General features: G+C 51.3%; 1 protein-coding gene across 3 annotated transcripts in view; it reads left to right on the top strand.

Moving 5' to 3' along the window:
- Positions 1-18,131, top strand: part of HTT (huntingtin) — a 129,172-nt gene that overhangs the window by 24,462 nt on the left and 86,579 nt on the right. For all 3 annotated transcript variants that reach the window (XM_025289627.3, XM_025289626.3, XM_044945562.2), the window contains exons 3-9: positions 1,736-1,856; positions 4,785-4,844; positions 5,233-5,312; positions 7,151-7,289; positions 11,264-11,405; positions 12,080-12,258; positions 15,760-15,964. In XM_025289627.3, the coding sequence (XP_025145412.3) occupies positions 1,736-1,856; positions 4,785-4,844; positions 5,233-5,312; positions 7,151-7,289; positions 11,264-11,405; positions 12,080-12,258; positions 15,760-15,964 (926 nt within the window). The remainder of the gene's footprint in view (positions 1-1,735; positions 1,857-4,784; positions 4,845-5,232; positions 5,313-7,150; positions 7,290-11,263; positions 11,406-12,079; positions 12,259-15,759; positions 15,965-18,131) is intronic.

Here is an 18,131-nt window from a genome sequence, read left to right on the forward strand (position 1 = left end):
TTCAGTTATTTTTCTCACTGTTGGTCATGTTTCCCTGCTTCTTGGGAAGCATTCCTGACCATTTCTGATCAGATGCCAGACCTTATAACTTCTATCTTTTTGGGTGCTATACACTTTGGAATTCCGACGTTCCTGAAGCTTGCCCCAGAGTGCAGCTGTGTTGCTCTGAAGGACTAGGGCCATCCTGGGTTCTGCCTGCAGGCAGAATCAGAAGAGCGTCTCACCTGGGCTGAGCTTAGTCAGCTCTGTTGTGAAGGCAAAGCCTTCTGAGCAGCCGACCCAAGGCGCCAGAAGGATGAGGTTTCCCCTCTAGCTGGAAAAGCAGGAGCTCTTCCCGAACTTGGAGTTTCAGCACCTGCTCCCTCCAGCCCCTTCAGCTGACTCTACCCGCAGCCCCAGGCCACTGTCTGCAGAAAGACTCAGCTGAGACCTGAGGGCCCCACTCGTCTCGGGGTCTCTCTGTGCAGCTCGCCCCTCTCTGGTCTTCCCCCAGTGGACCCAGCCACCCTGCCATCAGCTGAGGCCATCAGCTCTGTCTCCCCGTCTCAGCAGCCGTGGGCTCTCCCGGGTTCCCCTCTTCATGTCCTCATTGGGAAACCTCCTCCAGGCAGTCATCTGGGGAAATCCTGAGGCTCGTCGCGTTAGCTCTCCATTTATCCAGAGATGCCTAATACCTGATGCCTTGAAACCACAGTTACATGCGTTTTATCCATTATCAGCTGCTTTAGGCAGGAAGGCAAACCCTGTCCTTGTTACTTATTTTGTTGTTCAATCGCTAAGTCGTCTGACTCTGTGACCCCATGGACTGCAGCACGCTAGGCTCCCCTGTCCCCTGATTTAGTTATTGGAGAGTGTCTTAAAGAGCATGGTTAGAAGTAGTATATAAACGTACTTTTTTTCTTTTTTAAAAATTGGGATGGGATGGGCGCACGACACCGTGAGCCTGGTTTGCTTCGCTTGTGTGGTGCGCTGCGGCAGCCTAGTGTCAGCTAGCACCTTTGTCGTGTCGTCGCCATTCCTTTTTGTGTGTTGAGAGCAGTAAAGAGCTACTCTCTCAGCGACTGTGAAGTTTAGAATGCAGTATTGCTGACTGCAGTCACTAAGCTGTGCGTCAGAGCTCCAGGTTATCTCCTAGTTACAAGTAAGCCTGCTTTTTCAGCTGTGAATTTTATGGAATCTCTGAACAAGTATTTCTGTCTCCTTTTCTCTCTCTTTTTTAAAGATTACTTAATTACTTATTTTTGGCCGTGCTGGGTCTCCCTTCCTTCTCGGGCTTTCTCTTGTTGCAGCAGGCAGGGCCACTCCGGCTGCTGTGCGCGGGCTTCTCTCGTTGCAGCGCTCAGGGCTTAGCTGTCCCCGTAGCATGTGGGAGCCTCCCAGTCTTTCCAGACCAGGGAGCGAACTCGTGTCCCCTGCATTGGCAGGCGACTCAACCACTGGACCACCCCGGAAGCCCCCAAATAAAATATTTCTGATGAAAATTTTGTGTCTGAATTCAGATGTGCGGTAAAAAAGATTGTTCTATAGCACACTAATTTCTTCATGTTGATTACATGTTGAAGTAATATTTTTGATACATTGGGTGAAATGAAATATATTATTAAAATGAATTTTACTTGTGTGTCTAACATCCTTCTTCTGTTCCAGAACCCCACACAGGATACCAGAAACTTAACTGCATTTCATCGTCATGTCTTCTCTTGGCTGTGACAGTCTTTCTTCTTTTTTCACTTAGAAATTCTCCAGAATTTCAGAAACTTTTGGGCATCGCTATGGAACTTTTTCTGCTGTGCAGTGACGACGCGGAGTCAGATGTCAGGATGGTGGCTGACGAATGCCTCAACAAGGTCATAAAAGTAAGAGCCCTCTAGACGGTGTTCTCTGAGACGCGGTCACTGTGGCTAAGAGGGGAAACCGTAACTTGGCGTTCTTCTGTTCTGAGCAGCGGAGTCCTGTGGGGCGGCTGCGCTTTTTAATCTAATAGTGTGTGGTTTGGAGGCACTCTAGTGTCTGCCAGGGTACTGCCTGTACCTGCCCACTCAGAGGGCACGGGTTTCCTCTCATGCCTGCGCAGGGCGTAGGTCAGGGATGGGCGCTGACAGTGACCACTGGGGACCCTTGGACCGAGTGTCTTGCTGCTGAGAAACGGCGAGGCCCTGAGACGGCAAGGGGACGGGCAGTGGGGTCCGCCGTTGATGTCTTCGTCCCCCAAGTCCTGGGTCAGGCAGGACTGTTCACAGGGAAGGACGTGCCTTCTCTGGTCGCTTGGCTGGCATTCTGGCTGGAGTTGGTTTGAGATAGGAGATAGGAGTTCCCAGAAAAAGTTGGTGAAGCCAGAAAGCCAGAGCCGCCTGGGTGGGAGGTGAGGTGAGGAGCGCGGGAAACGCCTGTCCTCTTTGCTCAGGCTTTCCCGGTGCGGAGTCTGAGATCCCTGTAGCTTTAATCTACTTTTCCCTTTTCCTGTTTTTTGCTGCTATTGAAGATGAAGTGCTTCTTTCATAATTCTCACTGCCTTGGGAAACTGCCCTTGTTTTCCTCATTCCGCCCTTCTCCTCCTCGTTTGTCCCCCAGCCACCCTGGGGGTCCGCTGACAGCATGCTCCTGCCTGCAGATGACGCAGTCTCAGACGGGGAGCATGTTTGTACGGAAATGGCTGAACGCATGGTGTAAGCTCTGAGTTCTGGGAGATGTTGGCAGCTCATCACTGCAGTCTAGAGGCGGAGGTGATTTCTGTCTGGGGAGGCAGAGGAGGCTCCCTGGAGGTGGTGGCACTTAGGTGAATGAGAAGATTTAGGACCTTCTCTTGTTCTGGCTTGCTGTGCGGGATGCGCAGTCTTGGTTTCCCCAACCAGGGATCGAACCCGTGCCCCACTTGAACCCGTGCCCCGCTGCAGTGGGAGCAAGGAGTGCTCTGGGGACGTCCCATAGGACCTTCTTTACCCTTGGGATGGAACCCACGCCCCACTGCAGTGGGAGCAAGACGTGCTCTAGGGACGTCCCATAGGACCTTCTTTACCCTTGCAGGCTCACAGAGGAGGGGGACTCTGCTAGAGAATGGGAGATGTTGAGGATCAGTTCAAGGGGTTTGCACTTTATTTGGTAGAGAATGAAGAAAGGGAAGAGCTCTCGAAGATTTGTAACCGGGTAGTTCAAGTAGCCTGGTGGTGCCTTGTAGCCTGGTGGTGCCTTGGACAGGAGAGAGGCTGTGTGCCCAGAATCCGGGAGGGAGGCTAAGTGTCCAGGGAAGAGAGGGGACCCCTGAACCAATAGGAGGTGCGGGGGTGCGAGTGAGGAGCAGGGGCCGGCTGTCACGGGCTGGCCCTGGCGGCTTGTGTCCCCGGTGTGGGGGTGGGATGGGAGCAGGGGGGTCGGGGGCGCATGAGCACCGCCGGTGGCTGAGCTCCTGTTCACTGCTGTTCCACAGCTTTGGAGTGTACTTTTCTCTTGTAATAAAATACATTTGACATTAGCTTATGAAACATTTATAAAGTGAAACAAAACTCGGATATGCCTTCTAGTTTTACTGGCCAAGCAGTGTTTTACTATATACTTGTCCGTTTTGATGTGCTTGTTTAGGGGATTGTAGTCCAAACTGAAAGAGTAGCATTAGAATTTTAAAATATCCGAGGCGTTATTCAGAACCTCCCAGAATGTGACCCTGTTTTGATTTTCAAGCTCGCTGAGTCTCTGTGAGCTTTGCAAAGACCAGTTGGTCTACAGATGTCACATGCTTATATCATAGGAAAGGCAGAGGGCTTTTTGTGGAAGCTTGGGTACGTCTCCCCTAGCTTCTTCCGGCTTTGTTACGTCTTCTTCGCTTCTTGTGGCCAGGCCATTGGCACTGCCATTTCGGAGGAGCAGGCTCTCAGGGCTGAGAGTGGGGCACAGAGGCCTTTCCATCTTGGGAGCCATCTCCAGCATGGACTCTGTGTCCCTACTGGTGGTTGCCATCAGCCATTATTGCTGGGTTGAAGTTGCCCGTGTGGCTGTTTTTTGGTTTGACTTGTAATCGAGCAACAGGGGCAGGGCTCTGAGGAGCTTGTGGTTCTAGCAGATTTGTGTGTCGCTGGGGCCCTAAGGTGGGGAGCACCCGTGCATCATGGGAGGACCAGATCTTTGGGAAGGATGCAGCTTCTGCATGGAGAGGAGTGTCCCCATGCCAGAATCAGGGCTCTGACCTTGGGTATCCGCCTCCTGCCCCGCTGGCTCTGCAGACTCCAGGGCATTGCTCATGTTGGATCATCATTAAAAATGATGATTATCAAAATGAATCCGCCACAGGTATACATGTGTTCCCCATCCTGATATTTGGCAAAACTAATACAATTATGTAAAGTTTTAAAATAAAATAAAATTTAAAAAAATGATTAAAGAATGTGCTTTAATTGAACATAAGAGCTTTAGAGTGAATTTGAACTATCTGCCATTTACTTTTGATATTATGTAGTATTTGATTGTAATGAACATTCTTTTCCTTCCCTTTTAAATATTATAGTGAATGACCTGTGTCTAGTTGGTAGCTGCCTGCATACACATACTTCTTTCTTAATGAACAAGTCTTCAATTTAGTTGCTATTATATTCTCCTTTGTGTCAAAATTGAACTTTTAGTTGCCCTTTAGATTTCTTTAGAGCTGCTCTGTTGCTGCGTTCAGTCGCTCAGTCGTGTGCGACTCTGCGGCCCCGTGGACTGCAGCACGCCTGCTCCCCTGCCCTTCACCGCCACTCTCAGAACTGCTGGTAGAATGTGCCTTCCGTGAGCAGATCTCTTGTGTTTTCTTGTAGGCTTTGATGGATTCTAATCTTCCGAGGTTGCAGCTAGAACTCTATAAGGAAATTAAAAAGGTGGGTTTTTGTTTTTCATTATTGAAGAAAGTCTGTTGATCCCCTGTATTGAGCAGTGTATGAAATTTTCTTTTATTTGAGAAGTAAAAATGTTAGAAGGAAACAAATGCTGTTTGGTAAAGTAGACTCTGTTGTTTTACTTTTCCTCAGGAAGTTGCTCCTCATTCTTTATTAGATGAGATGGGACTTAAAATGGTAGTTTTAAGAAAAAAATCTTTATAATTTCATCCCGTTAAACCTTAAAATGTCAAAAGCAGGTGCAGACTTGAATGGCCTTTTCTCTAGAGATGGGAGCGAGCAGTGAGAGGCGCTTTTGTGTGTTTGAGGTCCTGTTGACGCCTGTGGTCTGCGGCTCCTCCGCGTAACTCTCCGCTCTTCACTCCCTCAGAACGGCGCCCCTCGGAGCCTGCGCGCTGCCCTCTGGAGGTTTGCCGAGCTGGCTCACCTGGTCCGGCCTCAGAAATGCAGGTGAAGTGGACGCTCTGGGTCATCGCTGTTACTGCTGTTCTGGTCGGGGGCCAGCTCCCGTGGCCTCTTCCCGTCTCGGCTCAAAAGCCGTTTCTCTGGAGGTCTTCCCCGACCCCGCTGTCTGAAGCCGTCCACCTCCTCCGGTCCCGCTGCAGTGCATGTCCGCTTCCTTTTCCTCACAGCAGCCGTGGCTCTGAAATGCTCTCGCACATTGGTTCGTTTTCTGCCCACCCTCCCCTGAGGGACACAGGAGCCGAGTTCCAGCACAGCGGGGCGTCCCTGTCGGGCCCTGCCATGGCCCAGCCCCGCTGACGGGGTCTGCCCGGGGCTTGCTGAGGAGATGCTTGTCGGCGGGTGCAGAGTGCACGCCTCCTCACTGCTGCTCACCGTGGCGACTACAGAAAACTGTCTTTGTCTATCACATGGGTTAGAAGTACACATTGTGAAGAAAGTTTTGACTGATTGAAACAGTTGTATCTTTTTCTTTAATTCATTCGTTTATTTTAATTGGAGGATAATTTCCTTACAATGTTGCAGTGGTTTTTGCCATATGTCGACATGAATCACCCACGGGTGAGCGTGTCCCCCCATCCTGAACCCCCCTCCCATCTCCCTCCCCACCCATCCCCTGGGTTGTCCCAGAGCACCGGCTTTGAGCGCCCTGCTTCATGCACCGAGTTTGCACTGGTCACATATTTCACGTGTGGTAATGTACATGTTTCAGCTATACACGATTCTCACAGATCATCCCACCCTTGCCTTCTCCCATGTAGTCCAAAAGTCTGTTCTTTACATCTGTGTCTCTCTTTCTTAATGGATTGAAAACCAAAGGAAGGACCACCATTTTAACTCCTTTCTCGCCTCTGTGACCAGCAAGATGTGCTGACGTCCATGGATACCTTGGCTCTGTCCCTGCGGGACTGGTGGCGTGGCAGAAACCCTCTCCTTTGACACCAATGATCTGTCCCACGGGGTCAGAGTGTGATACGAATCTCACATGAGTGTGGACATACAGTCACCACGGGAATCTCTCCATGTAACCTCGCTCCTTTACTGTCCGTAGTTTGGAAACTTCTTATTAATATATGTCTGAAGCAACGCATCCCAGGTTTTCCACATAGACGCCAAAGTGACCTTAAAATGATTGGGTCATGCCATTCCCTTACTTGAACTTGCCACTTATTTCCCACAGCTGTTCAGATAAGTCCAGACTCCATATGAGGCCCAGGGAGACCTGGCCCCAGAGCCCCCGTCCCCGCAGACACTGTTGACTCACTGACCCCCTTGGCTTCTCTGGAAAGTCGAGCGTGTGTTCTTGTGATGTCTGGCATGCTCTTCCCTTGGGCCACCTCTTTCTCGGAGGGCCCGTCTCCCTCCCTGTGCAGTGCCAGGGGTGCGGCTGCTTGCTGCCTGTCTCTGCCTCTAGAGGGCGCCCTGCCTGCACCCAGCGTGCCTGTCCTGGGACTGCTCCTCTCCAGGCCCGCACTGCCCTCTGCTCTCTTGGGGCTGGGGCTTCTCACCAAGGCCTTATTCAGTGGGAATGCTTAGAAAAAAAATTGTGCAGTCCTCCCTATTTAAGAAACCTCCATTCTCATTTCTTAGTGCTTTCTTTCTGTTATTTTCTAATTTAAAATCTGTTTTAATAGCTATAATAATTTACTGCAGAGAATTTTTAAAAACAAGCTATTAATTCATCTGCACTGAGTCTTCCCGCTGAGGTTTGTTTATTTTCTAGGAAGGACTCTGGCATATAAAAACTAACAGGTACTGAGCTGACCGCTCATGTTTCTTATTAAGGTAGACTTGGAAGAATAACAGGTGTTCCTCTCCCACCGCAGGCCGTACTTGGTGAACCTGTTGCCTTGCCTGACGCGCACAAGCAAGAGACCTGAGGAGTCTGTTCAGGAGACATTGGCGGCAGCGATCCCTAAAATTATGGCTTCTTTTGGCAACTTTGCGAACGACAATGAGATTAAGGTATGAGCGTTGCCTCAAGTCACAAGCGTCTGAATGAGTCTTAGTGGGAATCGCCCTTTTGTACAGACAGGCATTTGAGAGTGCTTCATAATTTGGATTATAAATCTTTGAATTCTTGAAGGCACACAAAGGGCCTCTTTCCCCTTCTGCCTTCTTACTGTGGGGTGAAAAGTTGAGCAGGGAGACAGTTTATAGAAGCAAATTCAAAAGGCATTTTGCCAGAGCAGGCTGGTTTTGGTGTCCAGGCTTGACTGCGTAGCCTGATTGAAGCCACGGCGGTCCCTGAACTGCAGGCGGAGCCGGCACCCGACGGCGTCCTCTGGGTGTGAGTGCCGGCGGCTGGGGCGCCACTCAGCCTCCTGTTTGTTTGCGCCCCTGCCGGCAGTCTTCAGCCCCTCTCTCGGGTCCTGTTCAGAGTGTCCGGGCACACGCCCTGAGGGTTGCCAAGAGTCCTGGCCGCCTTCTCTTAGTGGGCCAGTCCTGTGCCAGAGTTTCTCTGGGTATTTCCCTCTACATTTCTAAATAACATGCTTACCTTTCAGGTTTTGGGGGTTTTATGTATATATTTTACAGTGGAGAAGATGTGTTTAGCTCTAACCCTTCTCCCATCTTCTCACCACAGTGATGTAAATGTTGGGTGTGCACGTCACTATGCCTGAGTAGCGGTCACAGCTGGTCCTGTGCTGTGCTGTGCTTGTGCTTATGTTTCTTTGTATAGCGTTTCGGTATTTCTGGAGTCAGCAGTTGCCTCTTTTTCGTGTGCTTATTACTCTCTGGCGCTCCCCACCTTGTCACACCTTCTGCTGGCGCTGTGAGCGTGTCTCTGCACTTGTGCGCACGAAGGCTGGTTGACCGGACCTAGTTCCTCCCCTGGCCGTCGTGGGTCCTCCAGCCGCCGCTGCAGCAGCCTGGTAGGCCTCCTTGGGCCTGTCTTACAGCGTCTTGGCCCCCCAGTAGAAGCCTGCTTGCCAGCTGCCAGGTGCCCATCTCTCTAGGCTTACTGCTAGAGAGGGGCTGTGTGGACAGTCTCACTGGTCAGAAGGCAGACTTTTCCTCAGTTCCTCTCTTTTCTCTGTGCTGGCGTCCGTCCTCCGCTCTGGCGGCCTCTCCGGGATCCCGCCTCTGCAGGAGATGGGGAGCAGTGCCCACGTCCCGGGAGCAGCCCGGCGCGCAGCTGTCTGTCCCCACGCCCAGGCCATGCTCACAGGTCTCTGGCGCCCCCACACCCGAGCTCTCCGTAGCGCTCCGTGGCTGGGCTTGCTTTGGGCAGTGGCTTTCGGTCCTTCTCCCCAGCTCCTAAACAGGCTCGTGTAGGAGCGCCTTTCTGGGGACCGCTCACTCAGTTTCCTCTTGTTTGCCGTCCAGCTTCCGCATTTGCGAATGCCTCTCGTCTGCCATTGTCCCCGTCCTGTTCTTTTTACCCTTGTGAGTTCATGCATGTGACACCTTGTGCCCAGGTTCCTGTGGGTTGTCTGGGCAGTAGAGGTCCATGGGTCTGACCCAGCAGGTTTGATCAGAAGCTTCCTGACAGGAGCCCTGTTGTGTTAGGTGTGGAGACTCTCGAGCTTTTCTTTGGCTGATGTGGAATGAAGACACAGCACGTGGGCGACACATGCCTCCTCAGCTAGGGGCCACAAAGCGAGCCTGTGCTTGCGGCCGCCGCCCAGGTCTGCACGTGCAACGTTAGTGGCACCCAGGGGCCTCTCCCAGCCTCTCCCTGTCTGCATTCCCTCCTTCCTCTCCAGGGCTGGTCACACTGACCTGGCGTCTAATGCCAGGAGGTCTGTCTTTAAGTTGTAGCTGTGGAGAACCTTACAGTATGTAAGTATGTAAGTCACAGCGTGTGAGCCGTAGCCGTGGAGGACCTTGCGGCATGTACTCTCAGTCTGGTCTCTTCTGCACAGCACTAAACTTGTGAGAGTCTTGCCTGTCACCGTGTGTCACTAGATCTTGCGGTTTTGGAGCTGCGGGCGTTCCCTTGGGTGAGTGTGACGCAGTCGGCCCTTTTACTGCTTTGGACCCTGGGCCGGGGGTCGCCTGAAGTGCTGGTGTCCCGAATGCTGCTGCGCCGTGCTCGTGCGGGTCTCCTGGAGCATGGGCTGTGACACCTGGAACCGCAGCTGTCGGGTGTGGGTGTGGATGTTTTCACTTGGGCAGACACCACAGAGCTGTGCCAAGTGCTGTGCAGTGCACAGCTCGTCATCGGTGGCGCGGGTGATCCCGGCAGCTCCCTGTCCCACCGGACCGGAACGGTCGTGCTTTTCAGTGACATCGTCTGCCGAGTACACTCTGCTGCCGAATTCGGTTGAATTTCTGTTTCCATTCCCTGAAGTGCTCTTGACTCCAAAGTAGAATGGTTTTTGTGTCTCCTTCCTTTTGAAGTGCTCTAAATACATGTCCTATCTGTGTTTAGAAGAGTGGAACTGTCTTACCCTACCACCTAGTACGCTTCCTCCTCCTCATGAGAAGACCTTTAAGGACGGTGCGGGGACCTCCCACCAGCTAGCTGCCTTTACAAGGCTTTCTCAGGACGGTGGCATTTGGACCCAAGAACGCCCCCTGGAGCTTGCAGATTCATTTTTATTATTATTCCAAACTTGAGGTTCAACGTGGGCTGACTCATCATAGTAATGTTTAGTTTTCATTCTGGTTAGAAGTTTGCACTAGTCAGAATGAGTCTTGACTTACTGTTTCCAAGATGATGTATGTGTGTGATCTCACTGAAAGGAGTTCTTTAAGATGCTCTCTGTTTGGAGCTAAGAGTGTGTCAGAAATAAGTTGAGTGGTTTCTCTCCAGGTGTTGTCTCTGAGGAGAAACTGTTGGCCATGGTCTCCTGGGGGTGTCGTGTGCCTGGGGGTCTGGTCCTCCCCTCTCTGGTTCCAGAGCTCTGCTCTGTGAATTCACAGAGTGTCAGTGATCCCTGAGAGCCAGTTAGTGTTAGCCACACTGTTAGGAGAAGCTCGTTTACAAGTCAGATGCTGCTTTGCTAAGTTGTGCTCGTTTGCTGACAGGCAGACCTTCCCCGGTGGCGTCTGCGTATCTCTGACTGCTCAGCCGCACTCTGCACGCACCCAGCAGTAACAGGGCCAGGTCACTGCTCAGAGTGATGGGGATAGATGTTCTTAAGTAGCATGGTCACCAAGCTCATGCAGCTGCGTAGTCACCCCCTTTCATTCTTTGGATATTTTTGTGAAGACTTAAATGGCCATCGCTAGAAGTATAGCACTGTGTCCTTTGGAGGCACGGTAACAACGTCTTCTACTCTGATTTCTTAGGAAGATAACTGTGAGTGTGTGGTCTCAGTTCAGCCATATTGCACGTTTCCAGACCTGAGAGTGTCTCTTAGTGGCTTTAGCAGCAAGTTGGCAAGCTGTCATTTAGGCATTCTCCTCCTGGACTTCATTATTTGTTGATTTTTTTTTTAATTGCATTTATTTTACACAGCACTACTCACTCACCCTGGGCTTCCCACATGGCTCAGTGGTACAGAATCTGCCTGCAACGCAGGAGACATGAGTTTGATCCCTGGATCGGGAAGATCCCCTGGAGAGGGAAATGGCAACCCACTCCAGTGTTCTTGTCTGCAGAATCCCATAGACAGAGGAGCCTGGCGGGCTATAGTCCATGGGGTTGCAAAGAGTCGGACACAGCTCAGCAACTAAACAACAGTAAAAACTCACTGACCCTGGCCGCATGCCTTGCGGGGACGTGTTTTGTAGAAATGAAGGCTTTCGCTCTCATGTAGGGACGTAGATGCTAAGCAGGGCCCTCCTTGCAGTTCATAAAGAAGTGAAGAGTCTGCACACACATATAGCTCTGAGGTATCCCACACTTGAAGGGCTTCCATTTGGCTCTGGAAAAGTCTCAAGTGGTTAATGCTTTGCGAGAATTTGGAGGAGGTCATGCTTCTCTGAAATATGTACTGAGTTTCCCCGAGCCTCATCTTCCGCCCACTTGAGTTTGGCTTCCACAGGTTCTGTTGAAGGCTTTCATCGCGAACCTGAAGTCCAGCTCCCCAACCGTGCGGCGGACAGCAGCGGGCTCGGTGGTCAGCATCTGCCAGCACTCCAGGAGGACGCAGTACTTTTACAGCTGGCTGCTCAGCGTGCTCCTAGGTGAGGCCCAGCCGGCCAGCGCCTCGCCCCGGGGTGTGGGGGCCCCTTGGCAGCTTCCCGAGATAGGCCTTTGAAATTCTTTTACGGTCAGGCAGCCCCACCTCAGCTTCCTGACGGGGTCCTTCAGCCTGGCTGATGGGGAAGTGTGCAGGCGCGCCCGCAGGGGTGGCCTGAGGCCTGGGGAAGCCTCTCCCTGCCCTCCTCCCCGGGGCAACAGCGTGGATGCGCCGGCCCAACGAGAGCCGGCGGGGCGGGGCGGGAGCCTTCCTGGGACTGGCCTTCCAGGCCGCACGGCCTCTGTGCAGGCCCTGGGTGCAGGGAGCCCGAGCCGCAGGCCGTCTGGACGGCTGTAGGCCTGCTGACCGGGCCTCCCGCCCGGGGGCGGCAGTGGGAATCCGTCCCGGCAGGTGGCGCGGGCAGCACCTGGGCAGCGGATGCAAGAGAGCTGCCTGGTTTCCCCTCGCTGTGCGGGGCCTTGCTGAGGGGCCACGTGTCTCCCCCAGCGGCGCCCCTGGGTCTCTGCTCGCGGCCGTGTGTTTCTCTGTAGTGATGCTTGTGCCGTCTGTGTCCCCCCAGCCTCAGGGTGCCGCTTGGGTCTCTTCCTGTTAGCAGAGGGTGCCGCGGGCTCCCAGCAGCGGGTCCGCTGTGACACAGTCTCGCTGCTGCCTTTGTAGGTTTGCTGGTCCCCGTGGAGGGGGAGCACCCCACCCTCCTGATTCTCGGCGTCCTGCTCGCGCTGAGGTACTTGGTGCCCCTGCTGCAGCAGCAGGTCAAGGACACGAGCCTGAAAGGCAGCTTTGGGGTGACGCGGAAAGAGATGGAGGTCTCTCCCTCGACGGAGCAGCTCGTCCAGGTAGGCAGCCCCCGAGCTTCACTCCAGTGCCTGTGCAGACAGACCAGTGTTCAGAAACTCGGCTCCTTTGGAAGAGAAGCAGCGGAACGGAGAACAGAGAGTTAGGAGTGTGCACTCTGGAGCTGGAGCTGCTGGCTCAGACCCTAGGTCATGACTCCAGGTCCTCGACCTTTGTGTGGTGGACAGCGGAGTAAAACGAAGGTGTTCTTACAAGCTTTCCAAGAGGATTCCATAAGCCCCTTGGGAACGAATCCCAGCCTCGGTGTCACTTCATCCGCAGGTGTCTCACGTGGGGCCCTGTGGGTGAGGACTCTGTGTTTCTAATTTTAAGGACAATGCCTTTGTCACACCTGAAGAAAAGAACATTTGCTCAGCATCAGATACCTATGCATCCCTGTCACTTTGTTCTTCTGCTCTTTGGAACCAGCATCCAAATGAGATTGGCTGTTAAGGATGTCCGTCTCTTTGATCTCTTGGTCCCCTTCATTGCCTAGTTTCTCTTAGAGTTCATTTTTTGAAGAATCGGATCATCAGTGCTGTGGAACTCCTGGCAATCTTGTTTTTATTACTTGACTCTCCACTGTGTGAGTTAACAGTCCTCTTTGCTGTCTGTATTTCCTGTAAACCAGTAACTGGAGTGAGAGGCTTGTCAGAGTCAGTGCATGTTTTATAACATGCATAATATCTGAGTTCAGTACTACCTAGACAGTATTTTAAAACAAATATTATTGGGGCTGCATACTCAGAATTTTTTTCTGATTTTTTTTTTTTAAAGAGGCTTCTTGGTCAAACGTTTGGAGACCATTGGCCTCGTAGGGGAGGCAGGCAGGCCTTCACTAAACAGCACGGCGGGAGGGATGGTGTTCTGTGGCATGCGTGGTGCGGGGGCCGTGGACAGGCCGTTAATAGCTGATGATGCTTTGGGGAGAGTAGGCTTTGGCCAGGGACAGAAAGTTGGGAGAAGAGAGCTTTGCAGACTGTGGCCTTCGCCAGGGCCACGGAGTGAGAGACTGAGTGTGTGGGCAAGGGCGAGCTGGCGAGCAGAGGTGTCCAGGCTTTCCCAGGTCAGCTGGGGTGCTGGGGGAAGATGCCGTGAGAGGTGTGCGGCAAGCTGTGCTGAAGTAGGAGAACAGCAGTCCTGGGAGGCTGAGGAAAGGGCTGGGGAGGCGCTGTTTCATTAATTTCAGACTTCCTTAATAGTTACATTTCTTCAACGTGATTAAACGCTATGGCACCTTGTCACATTAGCAAGCTAGGTGAGATTCTCTCTCAAACATATCTAATCTGTATTCTTTTGACGTATGGCCATTTTGAATTAAATTAATTTGATTAAGAACTTCAACTCAACTACTGTAGTTTGGCTAGGTATATTTAAATAGAATTTGAAGTAATCCTGGGCCTGGCTAAATTGTTAAGCAAGTCTGGGCAAAACACAGATATTTCTAGATATGCAAGAATTCATTTTGCTTTTAATGTACACTTTTTTTCTTTTTGTGTATGCTTTAAAAAAAAATTATTTGAAGATGCATTCTAGCAAAATGAGAAACAGTTGCAAAAATCCCGAAGCCCTGAAACCTGGGAAACACAGCTAACCACGAATGTGGTGGAAGCAGTTCTGAGATTACCGTGTGCAGTGGGCTGTTCAGATTCTTCATAGAGACGGGAGGTCCAAGGAGCTCCCTGCGGCCATTGTCATGACTAAGAGCTGGAACAAGGGAAGGTGCATGTGTGTGTGTGTGAGGAGGAAAACCAGGAAGGTACAGCAAAGAAAACTGTTACCAGTTTTGGAGCAGATTGTTGACTGATTTTAAGCAAGTATGAGACTATAATAATTGAGAATCCACTTAACTGTTATCCTTGGGACATTCTCTTTCAAGTGATACAGGACTAGTGATAGTGAACCAGTTCTTTCTTCTTGGGTCCGGTCACATGAATAGGCTTTGCAGTGAATGATGTTCAGCTGCTCAGTCGTGTCTGACTCTTTGCGACCCCATGGACTCCAGCACGCCAGGCTTCCCTGTCCTTCACAGTCTCCTGGAGTTTGCTCACTCATGTCTATTGAATCGGTGATGCCATCCAACCATCTCGTCCTCTGTCATCCCCTTATCCTCCTGCCTTCAGTCTTTCTCAGCATCAGGGTCTTTTCTAATGAGTCAGCTCTTTGCATCAGGTGGCCAAAGTATTAGAGCTTCAGCTTCAGCATCAGTCCTTCCAATGAATATTCAGGCTGATTTCCTTGAGGATGGACTGGTTTGCTTTCTCCCGTGTCCAAGGGACTCTCAAGAGTCTTCTCCAACACCACAGTTCACAAGCATCAATTCTTCATGAATGAGGTTAATGTGCGCATTTTGAGGTACATACTGGTTTTTTAATTCAGTATTTAGACTCAACATCTAGGCAAAGCACATGTGATTTAAGAAGTTATATCTTAGTGTATAAATGCAGCCCTTAATAACATGAGAGCACTGACTGTGCTTCAGAATTTGGGAGGAGGCAGATGAGGTCAGGGAGCATAGGGTATGCGTTTCCTCCATCCATGGACTAAGAAGTCAGGAGAGTCTTTGCTCAGAGCAGACAGGTCAGAAATCACAGCTTAAGCTTGTGAGCTGATTAGGGGTCACGGGCCAACTCCCAGCTCATAGCAGGAGAGCAACCACAGACAGTATATGCTCGGCTGTGTTCTAGGAAAACTGTGTGCAGAACAGCTGGTGGCCAGGTTTGCCCGTGGACTGGGGGGTCACAGACCTGTGACCTAGAGCTGGGAGGTGCCCATCAGAAGAAGCAGAGACATCAAATGAGTCAAAGACTTACCTTATACACTGCTATACTGTCGTTATAAAAAAATACATATTCTATGATATCACAGGTAGGGCTGCCCAACTTAGCAAATAAAAATAGAGGGCACCAGTTACTTAAATTTCAGGTAAATCACCGGTAACCTTGTTGTGTAAGTAGGCTGGAAATCGCACAGCTCACAGTTACACTTTGAAATTATTTATCTGAAATTTGCATTTAAGTGGGCACTCTGTGTATTATCTGGCACCTCTAATGAAGAAGAAAGGGATAAGCCCATCATGCTTATGTACTGTGGCACAGTGTCACGTGTGGTGTGATGCCTTAAAAGCTTTGGAAACCCTTGCTCAGTGCACTGTGGCCAGTGCTGCTTGCTTGGTTTGTGTGTCTGAGGAGCTGTGTGCACGGTGTGTTTGGGACTTGATTCTCCTTTCCTGGTCCCAGTGTAGGGAGATGGAGCTCTCCATTACCATGCTTCTCCTCTTGTGGAAGTGCTCTGCTTATTTTTAAGGAATTAATATAACCGTGAAAAAAGTCCCGGAACTTTAGAAAACCATGGAAGCGAATCATTACACTGGTAGAAGAGATAGAGAAGTGTTGAGGGGGAGAAGGCACACATTTTCACAACAGAAGACAAAAGCAAAAAGCCTGGAGGCGGGGACATTGTCAGGGCCATGGCTGGCAGTAACGCGGCGCTCCTGTCTCTAGGTGTACGCGTTGACCTTGCACTACACGCAGCACCAGGACCACAACGTCGTGACTGGGGCCCTGGAGCTGCTGCAGCAGCTCCTCCGAACCCCGCCGCCAGGGCTCCTGCGCGCGCTGACCACAGCGGGCGGCGTCCAGCAGCGCGCGGCCTCCAAGGATGAGCCCGGGGGCCGCAGTCGGAGCGGGAGCATCGTGGAGCTGATAGGTAGGGTGTTTGGACGGCCACTCTGGAGTCCACTCTGCCGTGACTCTGCCCCCCTCCTGAAACTCACGCCGGTGCTGGTGAGCCACGGGCGGCTCACGACACAGGTGTCATCCTTACTCCTGCACACGGGGACTGGGGGGTGCAGGCGGGTGAGGTGAGGCCAACACGGATGCCTGGCCTCCTGACCCGGACTCGGCTGTCTCCACGTGGCAGTTCACCTGTCAGAGAGGGACGGCACTGGCGCTGTTTGCCCGTGACAGATCCTGGGGTCTTCCTGGGGCCCTCGAGGCCTTTGCTGCCCTCTGGGCTCTGCTCTGTGGTCCCGCCTGGTTCTAGGCAGCCCTCTGTCCCTCCTCCTCCGGCCCTTTCTCCCCCTCTTTGCTCTTTTTCCCTGTGCTTTTGGGCACTATGTGGCCCTGACCCCACCACATGCTGCTGCTGCAGATCCCCCTGCTTGGCTTGGACTGGTCCCCGGGGAGCTAGAAGTCAGGGGTCCCTGAGTGGCAGCCTCTGGACCGAGTCTGGCGCAGTGGAGGCTTCTGGGCCTCTGCGGACTGGCCACACCAGGCCTGGCGCATGGGGTCTGCTCAGTGCAGCGCGGGCGAGGTGGCCTTCACCGTCAGTACTGACCAGGGAGGGCTGCGATGTCTGCCCGTGGCCTCGTGTGGTCACAGCGTCTGCCTGAGCCCCACGGAGAATCTGTCACTGTGCCTGTCCACTGGGCTTTGTCCTGAGCTGTCCTTTCCCTGTGGGTGCATGCCTGACAAATGATTGCTGTCCAGTGATCTAATTTCTAATGACTGTGTCTAATGAACATGTCTATTTGATTATGGGTTGACCAAAGAATCTGGGTTTTCTACTGTTTTTAGTCCGGCTTTCTAGACGCACTTGGAGCTCTGCTGGCGTTCTAGGGCATATCTTTAGGACTGTATTTAGGACTGTCTAGGGCATGTCTTTAGGACTGTATTTAGGACTGTCTAGGGCATGTCTTTAGACTGTATTTAGGACTGTCTAGGGCATATCTTTGGACTGTATTTAGGACTGTCTAGGGCATGTCTTTAGGACTGTATTTAGGACTGTCTAGGGCATGTCTTTAGGACTGTATTTAGGACTGTCTAGGGCATGTCTTTAGGACTGTATTTAGGACTGTCTAGGGCATGTCTTTAGGACTGTATTTAGGACTGTCTAGGGCATGTCTTTAGGACTGTATTTAGGACTGTCTAGGGCATGTCTTTAGACTGTATTTAGGACTGTCTAGGGCATGTCTTTAGGACTGTATTTAGTCTAGGGCATGTCTTTAGACTGTATTTAGGACTGTCTAGGGCATGTCTTTAGGACTGTATTTAGGACTGTCTAGGGCATGTCTTTAGGACTGTATTTAGGGCTGTCTAGGGCATGTCTTTAGGACTGTATTTAGGACTGTCTAGGGCATGTCTTTAGGGCTGTATTTAGGACTGTCTAGGGCATGTCTTTAGGACTGTATTTAGGACTGTCTAGGGCATGTCTTTAGACTGTATTTAGGACTGTCTAGGGCATGTCTTTAGGACTGTATTTAGGACTGTCTAGGGCATGTCTTTAGGGCTGTATTTAGGACTGTCTAGGGCATGTCTTTAGACTGTATTTAGGACTGTCTAGGGCATGTCTTTAGACTGTATTTAGGACTGTCTAGGGCATGTCTTTAGACTGTATTTAGGACTGTCTAGGGCATGTCTTTAGACTGTATTTAGGACTGTCTAGGGCATGTCTTTGGACTGTATTTAGGACTGTCTAGGGCATGTCTTTGGACTGTATTTAGGACTGTCTAGGGCATGTCTTTGGACTGTATTTAGGTCTGTCTAGGGCATGTCTTTAGACTGTATTTAGGACTGTCTAGGGCATGTCTTTAGACTGTATTTAGGACTGTCTAGGGCATGTCTTTAGACTGTATTTAGGACTGTCTAGGGCATGTCTTTAGGACTGTATTTAGGACTGTCTAGGGCATGTCTTTAGGACTGTATTTAGGACTGTCTAGGGCATGTCTTTAGGACTGTATTTAGGACTGTCTAGGGCATGTCTTTAGGACTGTATTTAGGACTGTCTAGGGCATGTCTTTGGACTGTATTTAGGACTGTCTAGGGCATGTCTTTAGACTGTATTTAGGACTGTCTAGGGCATGTCTTTAGACTGT

Source organism: Bubalus bubalis, chromosome 7 (assembly GCF_019923935.1).
Source record: "Bubalus bubalis isolate 160015118507 breed Murrah chromosome 7, NDDB_SH_1, whole genome shotgun sequence".
Taxonomy (NCBI): domain Eukaryota; kingdom Metazoa; phylum Chordata; class Mammalia; order Artiodactyla; family Bovidae; genus Bubalus; species Bubalus bubalis.